Below are 18,581 nucleotides of genomic sequence, written 5' to 3'. Positions count from 1 at the left end.
AATATTAATAAATTTTACAAAAATACTCAATATTCACAGTCAACGACAAGTTTGTTCAGTTCAAGTATATTTAATACGTTACCGAAAACGTGGAGGTATTTTAGGAATCGACTGTAATTTTTACAATGTAAAGAGTTCATATATCCTTCCCCCATAAATTACCGACCTCTGAAACCTTCCAGGTTGGTGTCAAGTCCAATCTTATTCCGATTAAGATTTTCCATCATCAGTTGAACTTTTCCAAGTTCCCACTCAAGCTGCCGCTGAGATTCGGTGGATGGACTCACACTGCAAAAAATTGAAAAATATAAAATTTTGAAAAAAATCAGAAACACATTGTAGAAATGGGAATGTGGAGAATAATGAGATCAGTATAAATGTTGCAACTGACCTTTGACCCCGGTTAAGTTGTTCAAGGAGTCTTGTTTTGTGCTTTCGAACTTCCCGTTCAAATTCCTCGTTCTCCTTTGACATGTCTTTCAATCTCTGTACCAAAAAGCAATGTTGAAGTAAAATAATTCAGCCATAATTAAGCCAACATCACAAAAAACATAGATTTTATTCGCCAAGTGTTTTTTGTTAGTTTATGTGAACCGATATATGGGGTTAGATTGAAGTTTGCTTATAGGGTTGGGTAGTCGACGTCAAAATACAAGGAGAACTACTCTACATTGCTTACCGACGCAGATTCGGAAAGTTGCGACTTTACTTTTGAAAGTTTGTGTTCCAGCTCTACAGCACTGCCTTCACCTGTAAATAAAAAGCATAATTTGGCAAACACAAAAAGATGAAAATCTACGACATTATTTCACTACCATAAATCGTAAAAAAATTCACGGAAGATAACTTACCAGAGAAACTACTGCGCGCCCGCAGGAGGGAGCTCTCGAGTCGCATCTTGTTCTTTTGCAAGTTGCTAATTTCCTGAGTCAGGTTACTCAGGGTGTTGTCCAGCTCGTTCAGTCTGTCCAACTTGCTCTGCAAAATTTTTGTGTTCACATTACAACGGGCTAAGGTAATGAAAATTGTGGATTTTTTCCAACCCGAGATATAGTTTCAATTTCACAGTAACTGTTTATGTACCTGAATATCAGTCTCGTTTGTAGAAAGCTTCTCAAAGTTGTTGCTCAGATTTTGCGTGGCTTTTGATGGAATCTGTAATACCCAAAAAAACATGTTTTGGTGACTGCGTTTAAATCGATTTTGTCTTTTAAAAACCAACTATATCTACTAAAAATATTATCTGGGAATTTTCTCAGTAACACATCTTATACTGACCACGTCTGGTTGCTTCATTGAAACTGCAAATGCCCGAAGTTGACCCTAGAAATTCACCAAATGTAGTTAGTGCCTGAAAGAGGTCTAAGACAAAAGTTGAAAACAATTCACTTATACCTGTTTTCCTTTAACGTCCATTTGTCGAATCTCGTAACCAGATTGTGGAGTTGAACCTATAAGTTAATGTCTATGTTATATGTTAAAATTGTATATAATACATATTAGGAAGTCTAATGATCCGATATAATTTTAATACATATTAGGAAGTCTAATGATCCGTTGTTCGACTTTTTAAAGACAACGTTTTTTACGAATATGTACCTTTTGTTTGAGAATAAGGGTCGTGTTTTGACAACGGTTCAAACTGGAACTGGTGGCTGTTTGGGTAAGAGCTGTCACTTAGTGGGGGTGAAAACACGTCATCACCAGCTCTGTAACAATGTATCGTTAAAATGTCAACCATTGTCTATTGCAAAATCACGCTAAACTTGTCAAATTTATTTGTTGGTGTGTTTACATTTACATAAAAATGATTCAATTTTAAACTGTCCGTTTGATTAACTATTTAGGTGTTGTAGGCAATATCGTGCATTTAGTAAAAGTTGCGAAATCCTAGCAAACTTTTCCTGCTTTTTTACCTTCGTGGTGTGTTAACTGAGCTTGGAGTTCTCTGTGATGACGAGCGGTAAGATGGCGGTGAGTTTGTGGAATTTTGTGGCAGATTGTGGTCAGACTTTGTGCGAACTGGTTGCCTAGCAACGTCAGGTTCAAGATAACTGGTGCTCTTCGAATTCTGGATGCGTTTTCGTCGCGAACTTGATCTGTCGTCTAGTTCCTACAAAGTATAAAGCAAAACACGCTGTTTAAATTTGAAAGTGTAACATAAAGTTTTCAAACAACACATGCAGCAGATTCATTACATTCGTTTACTATATTTTAACTTGCAAATTCTTTTTTTAGAACCCGGCCAGAACTTTTTCTGCAATATGCACACAAATATAAAATCTGTTTTCCTAAAATATGTGCTGTTGGACATGACGTTACACCTAAACGACGTCACAGACGACCCGCTAACACAGTTTTGAGTTATCATCTTAACCACGTTTAGCTCCACAAATTCTTCCAAACTATTTATCTTACAAAACAAAATACTTTAATCACAAGAATGCTAAGTTCCGATCAGTGAGTAACAGTTCATTCTTAATCACAAATCGTCTAATACTCTAATGTGACAAACTTCAGTATTTGAAAAACTTGCAACCAACCTGAGTGGATCGCGGTCTGGGCAGAGACATCACTCGGTTGTTTCGAAACATGGGTGGGACGCTCATAATGCTCGATGCCACTTCGGTGGGATCCATGTAGTCGTTGTAGGAACCTGACTTGTAACGCTTGCCGCTAGATGGCGGGTGGTGATGGTGAGCAGAACGCCCGGTACGGTGAGTGTTGGTCGGTTGGTAAAAGTAACTATTAGTGTAAAACGTGAGGTTACATTGCAGAAAGAGTGTTTGACGTAAAGTATAGCTCGTCAGCTTTTTGTATTTGTTGTTGGCTTTAACGCCTCAGTTACAAAAACATGATTTAGCTTTTCAAAGAATCCAATGGCCTATGCTTTTCCTAAAAACTTGGTTATACACTGTGGTTAGAAAAACATTGCTCAATCTGTTATTGCATGGTTAATGTTTAAGTGGAAGTTACATGTTTATTTACCCGTTTTTCCGATTCGCAGAACTAACAGAACTCATTTCGCTCGCTGTGTCGTAAGCAGGCCTGAGTAAATAAAAACAGAATAAACAGTTGTTGACAAATATCACATGACCACATCAGCACAAAACGACTGCTAGCGTAAGACCGATTTACTGCAACAAACAATTCGGTAATATTGTGGTTTACCTCCTCTGCGAGTTAAGTGTGTTAGTTGATGTCTGTCTTTGTTTTTGGTTCATCACCCAGTTTCCCAGTTTCGTCATCGACTCGTGACGTTGTACTCTGCCTGTTGTCCCTCGCCTAAATATAAAATTATTCCACACCGTTGATTAGTGCTATTTTTTGTCTGATACAAGTTTAATACATCAGTAGCGGCTTTTATTTAGATTTGGGAGTTAAATAACATGAACTGTCATAAAGGTCAAAAGTTGACTTATCAATGTGACAACATTCTAAGTATGCTTTGACACGAAGGAAGCAACAAGATAAATGCTCCAGAACCGTACAAGCAGCAGTAGAAAAGCATGAGCCTACCTGCCGTCGGGCGACACCGCATCAGCATATGGAATATCACCATTACGATGACCGTAGGCCGGTACGTGCTGGTCATAGTTGTTTATCATAGCAGTTCGGGGGTCATGCTGTTGTGGGTAGTGGTGGTGCTGGTGATGTTGGTGTCTGGCTGGAGGAGGCTCCGAAGTGTTTCTCCTTCTCTGTTCAACACTAGGTGTCGTGTTGCTCGTCGTTGGAGTCCTGCTCGAATTGGAGGACCTCGTACGATGAGAGGAGCGGCTTTGTTGTGAGTTTCTGCTCTGTTGCCGTGGAAACTGTTGCTGGTGAGGCTCCGAAGGGGTCGATGAAGTCGAATGTTTTGCATTATTGTTGTTTCCATTTGCAACTTGCTTTTGAACAGGAGGTGTTGGACTTTGAGGTTCTTCCGCCTTGGGTTTGGTGTTGAAGCCAAAATCGGACTCATCAGCTTGTTGGGCTTCCTTGGCTTGCTGGGACTTGCGAGAACCGCTTTTGCTGAAGAGAAAAAGATTGAGCGTAAAAATCTGAACGTGCACTTACTTAAAAAAAACATATAGTTGGTACAAACTACATATTGCTTCAAAAATCTAAAATGGCCTTTGCTGTTTCACAAGTCGGGAAACAGTACAGCTATATGTGGACTGGTAAAAAAAAACACAAGAATACATGTCTTTGTTGCCACAAAACGAAAACTTATGACACTTTTAATCAAATCACTGCTGGCATCTGTGGTATCAGGCTCGAGTTTTAACTCTGTTGGAAAACGTTTATTGTTCGCAGTACCAAAAACACAATTTCCTTGACTGGAGTGTATGAGACAAACGGTGGCAAGTAGGTTTACTTTGCACAAACGTCAGCCATCATTTGACAAGTTGTGTAGACAACTGCGAGTTGAGCAAAAATGCAAACAGCAAGTCAACCACATAATCCCGGATTACAGCCAGTATAAACTCGGCTTGAAGTAATTAGGAATAGTTTTGCGCACAGGTCGGCAACGCACAATTGCCATAACACGGCATATGATGCTCTAGTTGTGATTTGAACACCCACGAAAGCGGTCCACCCATCAACATGCCACCCACAGCACTAGACGATACCGGTTGTGAAGATATGAAGCAGCTCAAGTTCGCATCACCACCGGAGCACTTTAACTTCAATGCGTTGAGCGAAACCCCTCGGGCGGCAAAAAGTGGAAGCAAATCGCTTTGGCAAAAAATTGCAAGTTAACCCCGCTAGCTCAGACCTTCGTGATGCATGGATCTTACCGCTGAGCCGGTAAAGGGTTCGGGTAAATGTAGTGGCATAATCGGAAGCGCATTAGAGTGGCGACAACGACCCTAACAATCTTGAGGTCAATAAGATGATGATGGGTTAAGGTCATGGTAGGATAGCTTTGTTACATATATAGCGTCATACAATAGTCTTGATGTCGAACCACTGTATCGCACGTACATAACTGAACTTAAAAAAAAATGTTAGATGAAACGCTTTAAACCCTGACAACTGTTTATTTTTCACAAGGCTTGTATAACTGCTACATTTTACACGGCCAGTGAAAATAGGTGATGGAATTAAAACTCGTGCAACCAGCATTACACTTATATAGCAAATGTTCAGGATAGTTGTGCGCGAACAGCTGAATTCGTTCGACGCTGACGGACAACCACAATGCCACAACATTTCCCATGTATTTCAAGAAACGTAACCAGTAATTGAAGGATTACTTAAACTGGCAATCAACCTATATTTAAACCAAATTTCCGCTACAACTACAACCAGTCAACACAAACAAGTTCATTTTACACTTCCATGTAGGGATATTTCCACGTACGTGAGCACTGGAAATAATTTACATGAAAAAAATTGTGATTTCTGCTTTAATTATTTAACACCCAAAGTTGGTTGCACTCTATAGGTTTTGGTTCCCATAGCCAGCGCAGCAAAGTGGGGAAAGCAGTAATCTACGTGTGTTGGTTTATCGCAATGTAAAGAGATACCTTTATCGATACGACCTCGACAAGTGCCACAAAGCCTTGTTCGTGTTTCCATAACGCGATCGAACGAAGTGAGCCCGCAACCCCGTGTGTTGGAGCAGCTACAAGGTCCGCCCTTTGTCGCGTTAGCTGTCAGGCACTAAGTAAACTGGGCTTTGTGTAAAATCGAGCCCTCTGTGTAGCGAGGTGAGGAATTGAATGGGAAATGTTGGCAAAGGTGCAGCTGATTAAAGGTTGGGTAAACATAAGCGCTAATTTCGGGAATCTATGCTTTATTGCACTGCCAATTTTCGTACCGTACTGAGGCATAGGTGAATTCCAAAACTACAGGTTATTCACGTAAAAACAACTGCAATGGACTAAATCGATATAACAAGCTGATAGGACATGACCCTATGGTAGTGCTATCAGATCCAGATATTAACTGTAAAAATATATTACGATCGCGTTGACATTCGATTACCTTCAAATTTTAAATTTACCAACATTCACAAAAACACGTTCTACTAAGGTTCCTCTTTCGTATGTGAGTCAACACGTACTTTCACAATAAAAGTTCCCACACACCACAAATTGGTTCCTTATCCATTCCGAAATCGAAAACGTGAATTTCTCAAACCTTTGAAATTTGTTTTGGATATATGGTGGAAATATTTGGACGAACACAATATTTTCTGTGAACCTGAGAAAATACACAGTGGAAAGCTGGTCGCTGCCCACAAAGGATGTGTGTGTACCATGCACGTAAATTTCTATTTTAATTGTCAGTTTCGTCGCTATAGTAAAACATTATCGGCTTCAATTAGAATTCACCCAATGACTAGCGCCATAGCAGGTTAGGCTCATTCAGTCGTAAACCCTCTCAAGCAAAACCACGGAAACACAAATTCGCTATCCGGGGAATTTCTGTATCGCTTCATAGTCTCGACAGGTGAACGAAAGAACGTGCCGTCCAAACTCGGGCCATCAAAACACGACTGTGAGCAGAGAAATCTTAGGAAACAAGCCGCAAAAGTTAAACACAGTAACGTGCATTGGACCTTAACAGGGCGATGACAGACCTTTTCCAGTGAGGTCGGAAAGTTGTCACGCACAGCGCCTGACATCGGTGTGTGAGGCGAACAACAAAATCGTCGCCAGTTTGGGCCTTGTTGTGAGCGGCCACAGTCAAATGCCTTTACTCGTGTGCTGGCGTGAGGCGCTGCAAGTCGGTTACGGGGTGTTGAACACACCATCAGTCTTATATTCTTGCAGGTTGCCTTGCACTCTTGCAAATTGTTTGAACGTAAACAAACCGTAATGTACACGCAACATCGGATAATGGAAGCTAACTACAAATTAATTTAAAGTGGTAATTATGCCTTACGCTGAGCAATTTCGTTCTACAGGTTTTGTAATAGACGGGCCAATTAACAGTATTTTTAGAGCACTACTTAGGCACCGTACATGCTTAAACTTAAGTTTTGGTATTTTTTTCGCTATTTTGTGTGCGCCGGTGTAAGTGACTAAAAGGACGCCAACAGAGGCAAATAAACAAGATCATAAAGGCTCGATATAGGCACAAAACCCGCATGCAAAATAACACGCCGCTTTTTTAAGTACGGACTAAAGTTTGGCAATGAATTGAGTCTTTGTTATCATTTTTCAGTACAATATTACCAACGTAAACTTATATTTGACACAATGCTAAATAACTCGGCGAAACATTTAAAACTGTACATGCTAGAGTTGGATTTAAAGAAATTTCGATTTCAATCTGTCCTTTACATTAAGGTTTTACACAGTTCAAATGTGTTTACACGCAACAATGCAGTCCACAAACAACACTTACCGGAATTTAAACTTTGGCAGTTTTACGAGCATCATGGGTGCTGCTGATCCACTACAACTTAATTGTTACAGTAAATCCAACTTCATAAATCCACTGCAATGAGTTTAACGTCGCAAAAACGTCTCAATATTACCAGTTGCAATTACATCAATCAATCCTAGGTCGTAGGGTTCCAATTAGCTTGGCACTAATGGCTGCACGAGACACAAGTATAAGTGTAGAGATGGCAATATTTATCGACATGCTTGCGTTTGACCTTGCTGCGTGTATAGGCATTTTATGGTCAGCGCTTTATTGCATGTACACTGGCTCTGCAAAACGATTAGCCTGCAGTAAACACGGTCACAAACTAAAACCACCCTGACTAACAACAACGTAAAGATTGTTTATATTTTTATTTCAACTTTATTACATGTTTTACGACAGCACATACATTTTGCCAGTAAAAATGAAATTTTTATTCCTTTTAACTCTGAAAAACTCGTTTCGGCGCAAAAACTCAATCATCAAGAAACAGTTCTATAAATGTGTATGCTAACAAACTTAGGTCCAAGTTAAGTGGTCTAATCTGCTTTAGACCCATTAGATTAACGTGATTACTGGGATTAAACGTACAGCAACCATTAACCCGAGTACAAACAAGTCTGGCCTGGTCACTCAACTAAGCATTCCATCCCTGATAAATCCTTTGTATTTGAACTCGAAACTTAAACAGCTGCAAAACCTTTATTGCTTATAAACACAGACCTGTGCGACTCACGCTATTCTAAACTGCATGCTTTTAAAAGTAGCCTAAAGTAAGCTGGGTTAATTTACCCAGCACTACACAAAAACGGCAACATTCAAAGACAGATTTGAGACTACACGGCCTAACAAAGAGCCGCCATTCACCTACAATCGTGGCAACTGGCAACACAACGGTTCCGTGTCAAACCGGGTTGAGTCTAATCCACACACAGTAGGTGGAATCAACCACATCTATTACGAATGCGTCACGCCGTATAGCGCTGTAGGCGACGATTTCAACTCTAGTAAGCCTGTTCAGATATTAACGGCTTTTGTGCTGCCGAGACTTTTAAAATTTGTTGTTGTTTTTCTGTGACATGTTCGCAGTATGACATAAGAAATGCAATTGTTTTGGCCGCATATTTGGGGGCGGTGAGAGATATTTTACTGCAATTCATCACGTGCAGTAGCAATCCTGTGCGCTAAACTAAAGTTTTTTATGCAATGAAGTAGATGCACTGTTTGGCCTGCGCATCGCGCATGTGGTTCATGAAACTAAATGTTCATTTATCACATGGATGAATTGAGTTTGCAACTAAAACCACACAGCTGTGTCTGGAAGCCGTTTGTAAACAAACTGACGACTTACTCTTCACAATTGTAAAATACGGCCTAAATGCCTGCAACCCTGTCTAAATTGCCATGCGGTTAATGCTCTGCTAGGACAAAGTTAACACTTGGTATTTCACCAAGCAAACTTCATGTAAGTGCTTCACTATAACTTCTCACCACGCAAACATATAACTGCTTCTGTAAAACACTTAACGACAATTTAGAAAACTTAGCAGTGTAAATGCACCTGCATGTCTCGGCCGAACTGCTTCTCTTCGCCTAATCCGAAACTTAATCTCGCGTTTCGCTACAGACTCATTTTTTCCTCTAATTTCTAGCGAAAAAAATGCGAGCCGAAAAAATATGCTGGACAGCCCTCTGTCGCTCGTTTCGCTTGATTTGTGATGCGTAAATTACGATTTTCTGCTTCCTGTGCAACTTGCCAGCACAACTGCAGCGAAAAATATGTTGGATGTTTTACAGACTGTGTCACAGATGCTGCAAAAACTAAAAACTTTATTGTTCGGCGTGGGATTCAAATGATACATTTTACCAACGCCACCTACAAGGTACAAAGTACAAACACATAAACCAACAGATTACAAAAACATTTTTCCACAACTTTTCGACTTGCAAATTACTATATTGGACATAAAATAAATTCTGCTTTGTCAGGTCGTACTTAAAACATCAATTTAGTTACATCTAGTAAATGTAAATTTGGTTAAATCTAGTAAATAAGACAGAGCTGCTATACCAGACAGAACAGTTATACGGTATAACAGTACGGTCTAGTAAACACTTCAATGTCGAGTGTCAAATTTAAGACGAATTTGTATCAGAAGGTAAAGGTTGGGTCGCGACAGAAGAGAGGTGGTATGTTGTTTTGGTGAAAGATGGAAAGGAAATGCTGCGAAAACGAGGTAAAATATTCGGAAACACGACTCCTGTAGTAAAACGACGCCTCATACACCGCATAGCTTGCGACTGACCGACCGTTGAACGGGGGTAGCCAAATTTTAATCTCCTCGTATGTTATGCATAAGCATTAATTTTTATGCATGTTGATGGCACTGAATTTAGTTTTTCGCCTAAACTTTTCTGAAATACTTCCAAAAAGAAACCAATTACAACATAAGAAAACGTATGGAACAAAAGAAATGTGATCGAAAAACCTTCCGATATAAACTTAATGACGGTAAAATTACCGATAATGCACTCTAGAAATCATGTGCATTAACATAGTTCGAAAATCATCACCAACGTATAACTGATCATTTTGCACACGTTTTGGGGTAAAATCATTTTTTTAATGAAACAATCTTAAAGAGATTTTGTACATTTAAGCACCAAAAATTAAGGTAACGATGGTGCGGACCAAATGCGACAACATTTGAAAGGTTCGCACTAATCTATGCATGATCATCCTAAATCATTTAAAGGCAATGAAAGGTGACAAGTTACAAACACACCACTCCAAGCAGCAATTTGAAATCCGTAAATTGCAGTCAATAAAACTGCCAAAAATTTTACAGCAACTTTAATTGCAATAGCTTGAGCCCACAGCACCTAGGGCGACAAGTAGTTCGTGCAAAGTAGTTTAATAACGGCACTGGGGATGTTTTAATGCAATGATGGCGTACATGGTAATTGAAAGCGGTTTGTCGACTAAACTTATGACATTTAGTTCCAATGAATAATGCACACGTTAAAGCGTTATGCTACTCAGGTATTGCGACATTCATGAAAAATTTAGCTTTACGTGCATTTTGCACTTGGCAATTCACGTAAAGGAACGTTGACTTTGATGTTAGCCGAAGGGCAAGCTTGTTTACTGCCAAAACAAAAAGTTTTCATTTGGAATTCTTTAAAACATCGTCAAACAACATGAGCCATGAGGAGTTGCGACTTTTTTTAAACGCGGTAAATTTGCCAAATCTTATTCCCTAATGTAAATTTAATTTGTGTTTGGGACTTGCAAAACCGAGCAGAATGCATACGGGTCAAATTACCAATAAAATCTCCCATGTTTAAAGTATGTTATATGCGATAAACAATAGTGGGGGGATTTTAGAATAATAAAATGAGTGTGTATGGATTGGTGCGTGTGGCGCTATTCGCAACTACACATTAGTTACGACTTACGGGTACAGTTTTGTTCTAAAGAGGTTAAGCAGACGGTTCAAGAAGAAGGGAGCACTACAGCATCAGCATCATACAATAAAAACAAGTTAGCCAAACATGTGTTGGGTCGTTAAAAGGTAAACAACTGTGTAAACAAGGTTTGAAACCTGACTGTAATACCGACAAAAACACAGACAAGATACAAAACCGTCAAACGGGCCAATATATCGTCATCAACAGACGTCATCAAAATAAAAACACCAATGTGTACTCGCTGAAGAGTTGGGGTTGGTTATTCATTAACGCCGACAGTTCGTACACACAAACAAAACCGTTAAAATCAATGACAAGGGTATAAAAGCTCAAAGTTAAACCAGGCATTTTTATGCTTTCACTCCTAACCAATACTGAAAATTTCAAAATACATTGCAATATAGTTTGGACAGCACAAGGTTAACAAATTTCTTCCAACAACGTTGAATAATTAAGCACAGAACTGCAAGTACAAATTCCAATACATGACTGGTATATTTTTAACACATATATTTTTAATTATGTTTTTTGTTTTATTCTATTTCAACTGCAATTCTTGGTGAAATCACATTGTTTTTTTGAAATCTTTTCTTCAAAATTTCACCTTTTTGGAAAAATTAAAGTCGTCTATGCAATGTCTACACTTGCACAAATAACCTACACTTGCGTATACCCTGCTGATACAAATTCGTCTAAATGTCATTCAAAGCCAAAAATAAAAGCACAAACACTCGCTTTTAACGACAAACAACCTCCAAGCCTCACCCGAAACCCATCTACTCCTTATGCTGACACAACATGGAAATGAAAACATATCGCTCGGAACATTACTGATTAACCTTGCTAGAGGGGCGGGAGGGTCGAATCACCTTCACTGGGTCGCGTTACGATCAACACGCTCCAATTAGAGCTGGGCGGTGCGCTTTTAATTCCGAAACATTGTAGCGACAAGGGTTTGCCCAGCGTCAAATGTATCCACTCGAGAAACTCTACGCTGGGACTAATTACACGCAATGTGACACTGATGGTAGCAGCGTGCTGACATACTCCACAAAATTGTGCACGACCAAATTTGTTTTTTTAAATTCCTGAGAGTAATCAGTTTGAGAAAATTGCAAAAACAGTTTTTGATAAATGTTAGCACAAATAAAAGATAAAAAACGGTAAATAAGTTCACCCGTGCTGAACCTGTTTTACTGGTTTGCTGACCAACATCTATAAGACTGGGTGGACAGATAACCAAAGAACGCCATTACAATCAAAACACAGCATAAAAAATGACCAAACCTTGTTTCATTAATATGAAATAGTGATATCTTACAACACTTCCTTTATGGGTAATTTAGAATTGCCGACCAGAGTGTAACGAAACAGAATATTCCGAACATGGCCGTAAGGCTGTGGGTCTTAAAAACAAATAAAGACACAAAACCGCCATCTCTTCTGCACTGGCGATCACAAAACAAGCGGATCGGCAGCGCGTTTGACAGATTTGTCTTTGTCACAAGGTCTGTAATTGGAGACAGGCTGATGATCGGATCAAGGGGCTACAACTGCTAAAAGCTCTTACACCTGGGTGCTTGCAAAGAACGGCTTGCACAAAGTAACGAGTTTCAAGTGGACCAAGACGACAGATGGGCAAGGTTTGTTTAATTTAGGTTGACAAACAAGGTAAGACGCGATGACGACAATGAAATGACTCAAAAATATAAACACCAAAAACTTCGATAAAAGTTTATTTTTACATTTCATTTATCGCAGGTCAAAGCGACAAATTTCAAGTCAAACTTTTACATGAAATCCAAGGTTTAATTTCTTTGACGCCAATGTTACAGCATACTGTGGCTATTTAACATGATTTTCTGTAAGCAAGTGTGTAAATTCGATATAACAGTTGAAGAACACTAATACCTAACCTTTTAAGGCCTGGGGAAGCACTATACCATCTTTGTTTTTACCGCAATCCGCTGCATTAACGGCTTACCTACCAACAAGGGTTAAGCCGGCCGCAAACTATAACAAGCCTTCGAGAGGAACCCTAACTTTTCGGGGCAATGCATTCAGTTCTCTTATATGGATGGGTTTGGCGAGTTACGAAACTTGTGGCATGCAAGAGTTGGTGGAGGTTCGCGGACTCGTGCCTGTCCTGACAACAATCTTCATGCGCCGAAAGTAACCCGGTGTAAAGCAATTTTTACATAACCCTGGCGCGCTGTAAAAACGTGCGTGTGACGCGCCTGCTAAAAAGGGGCTGCGGTTTTCCGTCACTGTCACGCAAACCAAAATCCTGGTCGTTTCGAACTCTAAACAACATTTACCATGCCAACGACATTAGTGCCAAGAAAACAACGAAAAAAATCCTCTTTACTAAGGCTTGCTGCTTTGAATTATTTCCGACTTGATGATACGGAATGACTGTTTGCAAACACTCCCGAACAGCTTATTCAGTAAATTTCCCCATACAGAACTGCAACTCCAATCAATCAATACTTTATTTGTCACGCTTGGCATTAAAACATTTGCATAAACAAAATAGTAACACATAAACAAAATAGTAATACATAAACATAAACAAAAGTAATATGCGCGCGACCGGGCCAGTGAGAGCCAAACATTGGCCATCGAGTCACTTGACCCGTTTCTGTTTATTTAAGAATTGAAGGAAAAGGGGACGAGAGAAATAAAGGGACTATGTGATGCTAATGTTGGCATTGAAAGAAAAATATATGAAGTAATAAGGCCAAAAACACAAAATGCAATAAACAACAAAGGGAGTACCAGAAAAGGAACATCGCAATGCAACAAAAGAAACCAGTACTGTCAAACAGCGTGAAAGAAATTGCACGAATCGTTGTGGAGTCTGACGATGTGAGTAATTTAAGCTCGAGGGCAAATGCGTTTAATTGCTGAATTTGGAATTTGGGGTGTGATCAATTAGTGGAAAAACAATGCGAGGCATGTTTATGTTTAGCACGTGGGCGAAGCTGCATGTCATTACCAATTCAGTTTACCAAACGTTCAAGGTGGGACATATCTGGCTTCAATAAAGCGTTTGACTTTTTTTTTGAAAGTGAACAAGCTGACATGATGTTTTATGGCGTTTGGCAGAGTGTCCCACATTTTGGAACTGGCGTATGATATGGTATTTTGCGCTCTTTTGGTGGAAACGCGATGCAGAAAGTAATGACCTCTGGACGCCAATCTGGTGTTATGCTGATGTATGCGTTGTATGGGTGTTAAAAATTCGTGAAACGTCTCAGGTAATTGCATGTTTTTGTAAAGAAATACAAATTTTACTACCTCTGTAAAATGAATGTCTTTTAATTTTATAATGTGTGTTTTTTTATACAGAGGTGTTGGTGAGGTGCGATATTGACTGTGAGTAATAATTTTTAAAATTCGGTTCTGAAGAGCTATTAGTGGTTGCAGGTTGGTTTGGTTGGCAAATCCCCAAGCAATTAATCCATGTAAAAGGTATGGATGCACTAATGAGTAGTAAACCGCTCGAAGGGTTGGGAGTTGCATAAAATGTCGAAGTTTTGCAAGAATGCCTGCGCTGCAACTTATCTTTTTCCGGATGAGCTGGATGTGAGGTTTGAACTTTAACTTATTGTCAAATATCACTCCAAGGTATTTGATTGTTTGCACCTCTTGTATACATTTTTGTCCATACGTTATTTGGAAATTGAAAGGAAATTTGTGTCTGTTGTTTTGAAATATCATAAACTTTGTTTTTTTGTAATTTAATGACAGTTTGTTGGCACGCATCCAGTTGTCCACCTTGCCGAATTCATTGTTTACATTTTTTTGAAGCACAGAAATATTTCTGTCTGACATGCAAAGAAACGTGTCATCTGCAAATAATCTTGTACTAAATTTTGATGCTGTTGGAAGGTCATTGATGTATACCAGGAAGAGCAGAGGACCTAAAATAGAGCCTTGCGGAACTCCACATGTTGTAACTTGACAGTTGGAGTTGTGATTAGGATGAATGTGAGTGAACTGTTTTCGTTCAGTGAGGTAACTTTTAAAAAAATCGAGTATATGGCCTCTGAAACCGTAACAAGTTAATTTTTGTAGCAGTATGGAATGATCAACAGTGTCGAATGCCTTTGCTAGATCTAAAAAAATTCCACAGGTGATGTTACCATTATCACAATTGAAAATGAGTTTATCATGAATTTCCGCTATGGTCAAATTTGTGGAGTGTTTTGGTCTGAAGCCATTTTGGAATTTGGTGATGAGTTTAAATGTTTGCAGATAACTGGACATCCTTTCGTGAATTAATCTTTCAAATACTTTTGACACTGTTGGTAGAAGTGATATAGGTCTATAGTTGGTCATTTCTTGGGAATCCCCCCCTTTGAAACACGGAATGACTTTAGCCAGTTTTAGACATTTTGGATAGATACCCGAATTAACACATTCATTAAATATGGTACATAACAGAGGAGATACATATGGTGCTGCAAGTTTAAGTAATTTCACAGGGATGTCATATGGACCTGGAGCCTTCCTTTCGTTTAGTGCTAATATAGCATTGTAAACCTCATTGACTTCCATAGAAACAAATGAAAACGAATTTGAAGTGGGGTGGGGAAGAAATGATGTGGGGGATTGTGGGGTGGACGGAATTTTCCCTGCCATATTGCTGCCAATTGTTGAAAAGTAAGTGTTGAATTCATCAGCAATTAGTTTAGGATCTGTTATATGTTGCGAGTTTTTTACAACTGTGATTATTTTGTTGGGTTCAGTTTTTTTGTGGGATGTGATATTTTGTATTATCTTCCAAGTTTTCCTTGGATTGTTTTTATTTATTGTAAAAACGTTTGTATAGTAAAGTTGTTTTGATTTTTTTATGACATTTTTTAGCATTTTTACATATGTTTTATAAGTTGTTTTAATGCCAGTGTTGTTTGTGTGAAGTGTTTTTTTGTACATTTTGTTTTTGGTGTTAATGGATTTTAAGATCGCCTTTGTGATCCACGGATTGTGTTTACGACAACTTTGTTTTGACAAAGTTGTGTATGGTGCATGTTTGTTTGTGATCCCTTGTAAAAGTGCTATAATTTGGTCTAATGTTTCTTCAACAGATGAAAATGGAATAATGTTCTCAGGAATTTGCTGAATATCTCTGCAATAGCTCTCCAAGTTAAAGTGTTTGTAGGTTCTACACTTCCTTAGTGTGGTAGATACTTTATGTGGGATGTGTTTAACGATCACAAATATCGGAAGATGGTCAGATATGTCATACTGTAATAAACCAGGTATGTGCTCTGTGTCATTGTTTGTGTATATATGATCAATTGTAGATCTTGTATTGGAAGGAGCTATGTGGGAATATGTATCAATCAAGGTTGTTACATTTAAGCATGCTATCATTTCTTTGTATTTATTGCATGGTGTTGTATCAGCATTAAGATCAATGTTAAAATCACCAAGAATGTAGAACGCAGATTTTTTTTTGTTGAGGGCAAACAGACAATTCTCAAAGTTTTCATGAAATTCTGAGATGTTGTAACTGGGATGTCTGTAAATTACTCCTATTGTTGCACATCGTTTGTCTTGTAACTGCAGATTTATCCATATGTTTTCACATTTTTCCATTTTAATGAAGTATGTGTTGATAATTGTGAATGAGAGTGAATCCTTTATATACAGGCCAACCCCACCAGCATGTGTTACCGAATTGTGTTGGATAAAATTATAGCCAGATATGTCAACATTTGAGGAGGTTTTTTCATTAAGTTTGGTTTCTGATATTGCAATGACATCTGGCCTTAAATTACAGGTATTGATAAACTGTACCAGGATATCATGGTTTTTAGACAAGCTTCTCACATTGAAGTGAATTAGCACAATATCATTATCAGTCACAGTCGAAAGTAAAGAATTATATTCCGTCACATCATAGTATGTTGCCTTGTTGTTAATCATTTTTAACTCCAGTGCTTATTTGAGAAATGATACCAAAAAAAGTATGTACAACAAAATGAAATTCAAAAAAATATAATAATAATACATATATAAATACACTATCATACATACGTTAGGTGGTGGCATTCCTTTGGACCTATGCTTCATTCAATGGAATGTTTTGAAGAACCATATCATCTGCATTCCGAATTGCAATTGTTGGACTGTTGTCATCTTTTTTTAAGAGAATTACTCCATTGTTTGTCCAGATGTATTGTAACTTTTCAGATTTTTTGTGTTGAAGACAGCAGTTGAACAACTTCCGGTTCATTTTTGTTAAGCTTTCATTGATAAAAATTTTAGTGTTATTGTCTTGCCGTACCTGCCTAAGTTTTCCTCTGTTGCTGTATATTTGATCTCTTATTTTTCTTGTTGTGAACTTGGCAATGATGGTTGGTGGATCTTTGCGGCGGTCGTTTCCAACTGCCCCAATCCGATGTGACACACTTATGTCAGCTTTTGTGACTTTTACACCAACTTGTTTGCACACTGCCATTACAATATCATGAGTACTTTCTTCTTTGTTGTAATTAATTCCTTTAAATTCCAGACAGTCCCTTCTTCCGTATTGTTCCAGTGCATTTAGTTCATTTTTGCTTTCATTTAGTAGTTTTTTCATTGTTTCAATATCTTTCTTCAGTGCAGCATGTTCTGTTTTTACTTTTTTAATTTCCTCCTCATTTGTTGTTACCTTTTTTAGAATACAGTCATATTTTTCAGACAGAAATTGCTGACTTTTTTTAATGATTTGAATCTCTTCCATCATTTCGTTCATTTTTTCGCTGTTTTCCTTTGTTTGGTTTAATACAGCATCAAGTTTGCTTATCCAGGTGGACTGTGCTTGCTGTCCAGTCTTTTTTGGAGTTGTTTTAGACATGACAATTATTTTATTTTTTATAGTTGCCAACCTTATTCAAATCACCTTATTCTTATTCCCTTATTCAAATAGAATCCAAACAACGCAAAAACCAAACTGACAAATATTTTTCCGTCTAAAAACTCAAAAGAAGTTTTTATTTTAATTTGTAACACGGCTACAAAGTCCACCACTACAAGTCTTTGTTACTTTACTTTTGAACATATTATCAACAAAAAGCCTACTGGTCATACAGAACTTTGAACAGTTACAAAACGGGCAGATAACACTAAACACCGTAATAATGTCTTTCATGGTACAAGAGGCGACTTCAAACAATTTGCCGAGATCGGCATGTGGGGCTCCCGCCGCAAATCACTTTAAATGCCAGCTATGATCCACCGCAAGCCACAGATACCCGATACAAAAGTTCCTATCTCCTAGTAATGACTGTTGAACCGCATAACAAACCAATCAGAGCAGTGATAATTCATCACAAAACGTTCTGACAAAGTCTTATTCCGCAGAATATGTTTTGTGCCGAGTGGTGTATATATATAAAGAAGCACGGTAAAGCAATTTAAGAAAGGTTCAAAGGCACCGATGGAAAAGTTTATCGAAACTTTTCAGTAACAGCGCCAAAACATCTTAATTAATACGTGTCCTAGTTCACTTCACAGGCAAATTAAAAACTGCAGATTGTGGCGCATTTGGCAGAAAGATTTATAGATTTGATCCGGCGGAATGGAAAAGAGATATGCAACAACAAACATGGAGATCACTTTGTTCACTTTACTGTTCGGATATCCGTCTCCGGTTTAAAAGATATAGAAACTAGAAAGGTATAAAATGTGGTAGATCTGTGATTGATTACGATCGTGAAAATAGCTTGCAAGTTGAGAAAATAAAGGAG

General features: G+C 38.4%; 1 protein-coding gene across 1 annotated transcript in view; it reads right to left on the bottom strand.

The window, feature by feature from the left end:
• LOC145215641 (uncharacterized) overlaps positions 1–18,581 on the bottom strand; it is a 36,729-nt gene that overhangs the window by 4,515 nt on the left and 13,633 nt on the right. Inside the window, exons 11-23 of the mRNA XM_080084372.1 lie at positions 3,520–4,011; positions 3,172–3,285; positions 2,989–3,048; positions 2,544–2,745; positions 1,917–2,113; positions 1,600–1,709; positions 1,396–1,451; positions 1,279–1,323; positions 1,084–1,155; positions 852–978; positions 680–750; positions 392–486; positions 167–288 (exon numbers count right to left, since the gene is read on the bottom strand). Of these exons, the coding sequence (XP_079940498.1) occupies positions 167–288; positions 392–486; positions 680–750; positions 852–978; positions 1,084–1,155; positions 1,279–1,323; positions 1,396–1,451; positions 1,600–1,709; positions 1,917–2,113; positions 2,544–2,745; positions 2,989–3,048; positions 3,172–3,285; positions 3,520–4,011 (1,763 nt within the window). The remainder of the gene's footprint in view (positions 1–166; positions 289–391; positions 487–679; positions 751–851; positions 979–1,083; positions 1,156–1,278; positions 1,324–1,395; positions 1,452–1,599; positions 1,710–1,916; positions 2,114–2,543; positions 2,746–2,988; positions 3,049–3,171; positions 3,286–3,519; positions 4,012–18,581) is intronic.

The sequence above is a fragment of the Phallusia mammillata genome, chromosome 2 (genome assembly GCF_965637545.1).
Source record: "Phallusia mammillata chromosome 2, kaPhaMamm4.hap1.1, whole genome shotgun sequence".
Classification (NCBI taxonomy): domain Eukaryota; kingdom Metazoa; phylum Chordata; class Ascidiacea; order Phlebobranchia; family Ascidiidae; genus Phallusia; species Phallusia mammillata.
Note: the sequence above shows the minus strand (reverse complement) of the source record. Positions and strands in the feature narration are given on the sequence as shown.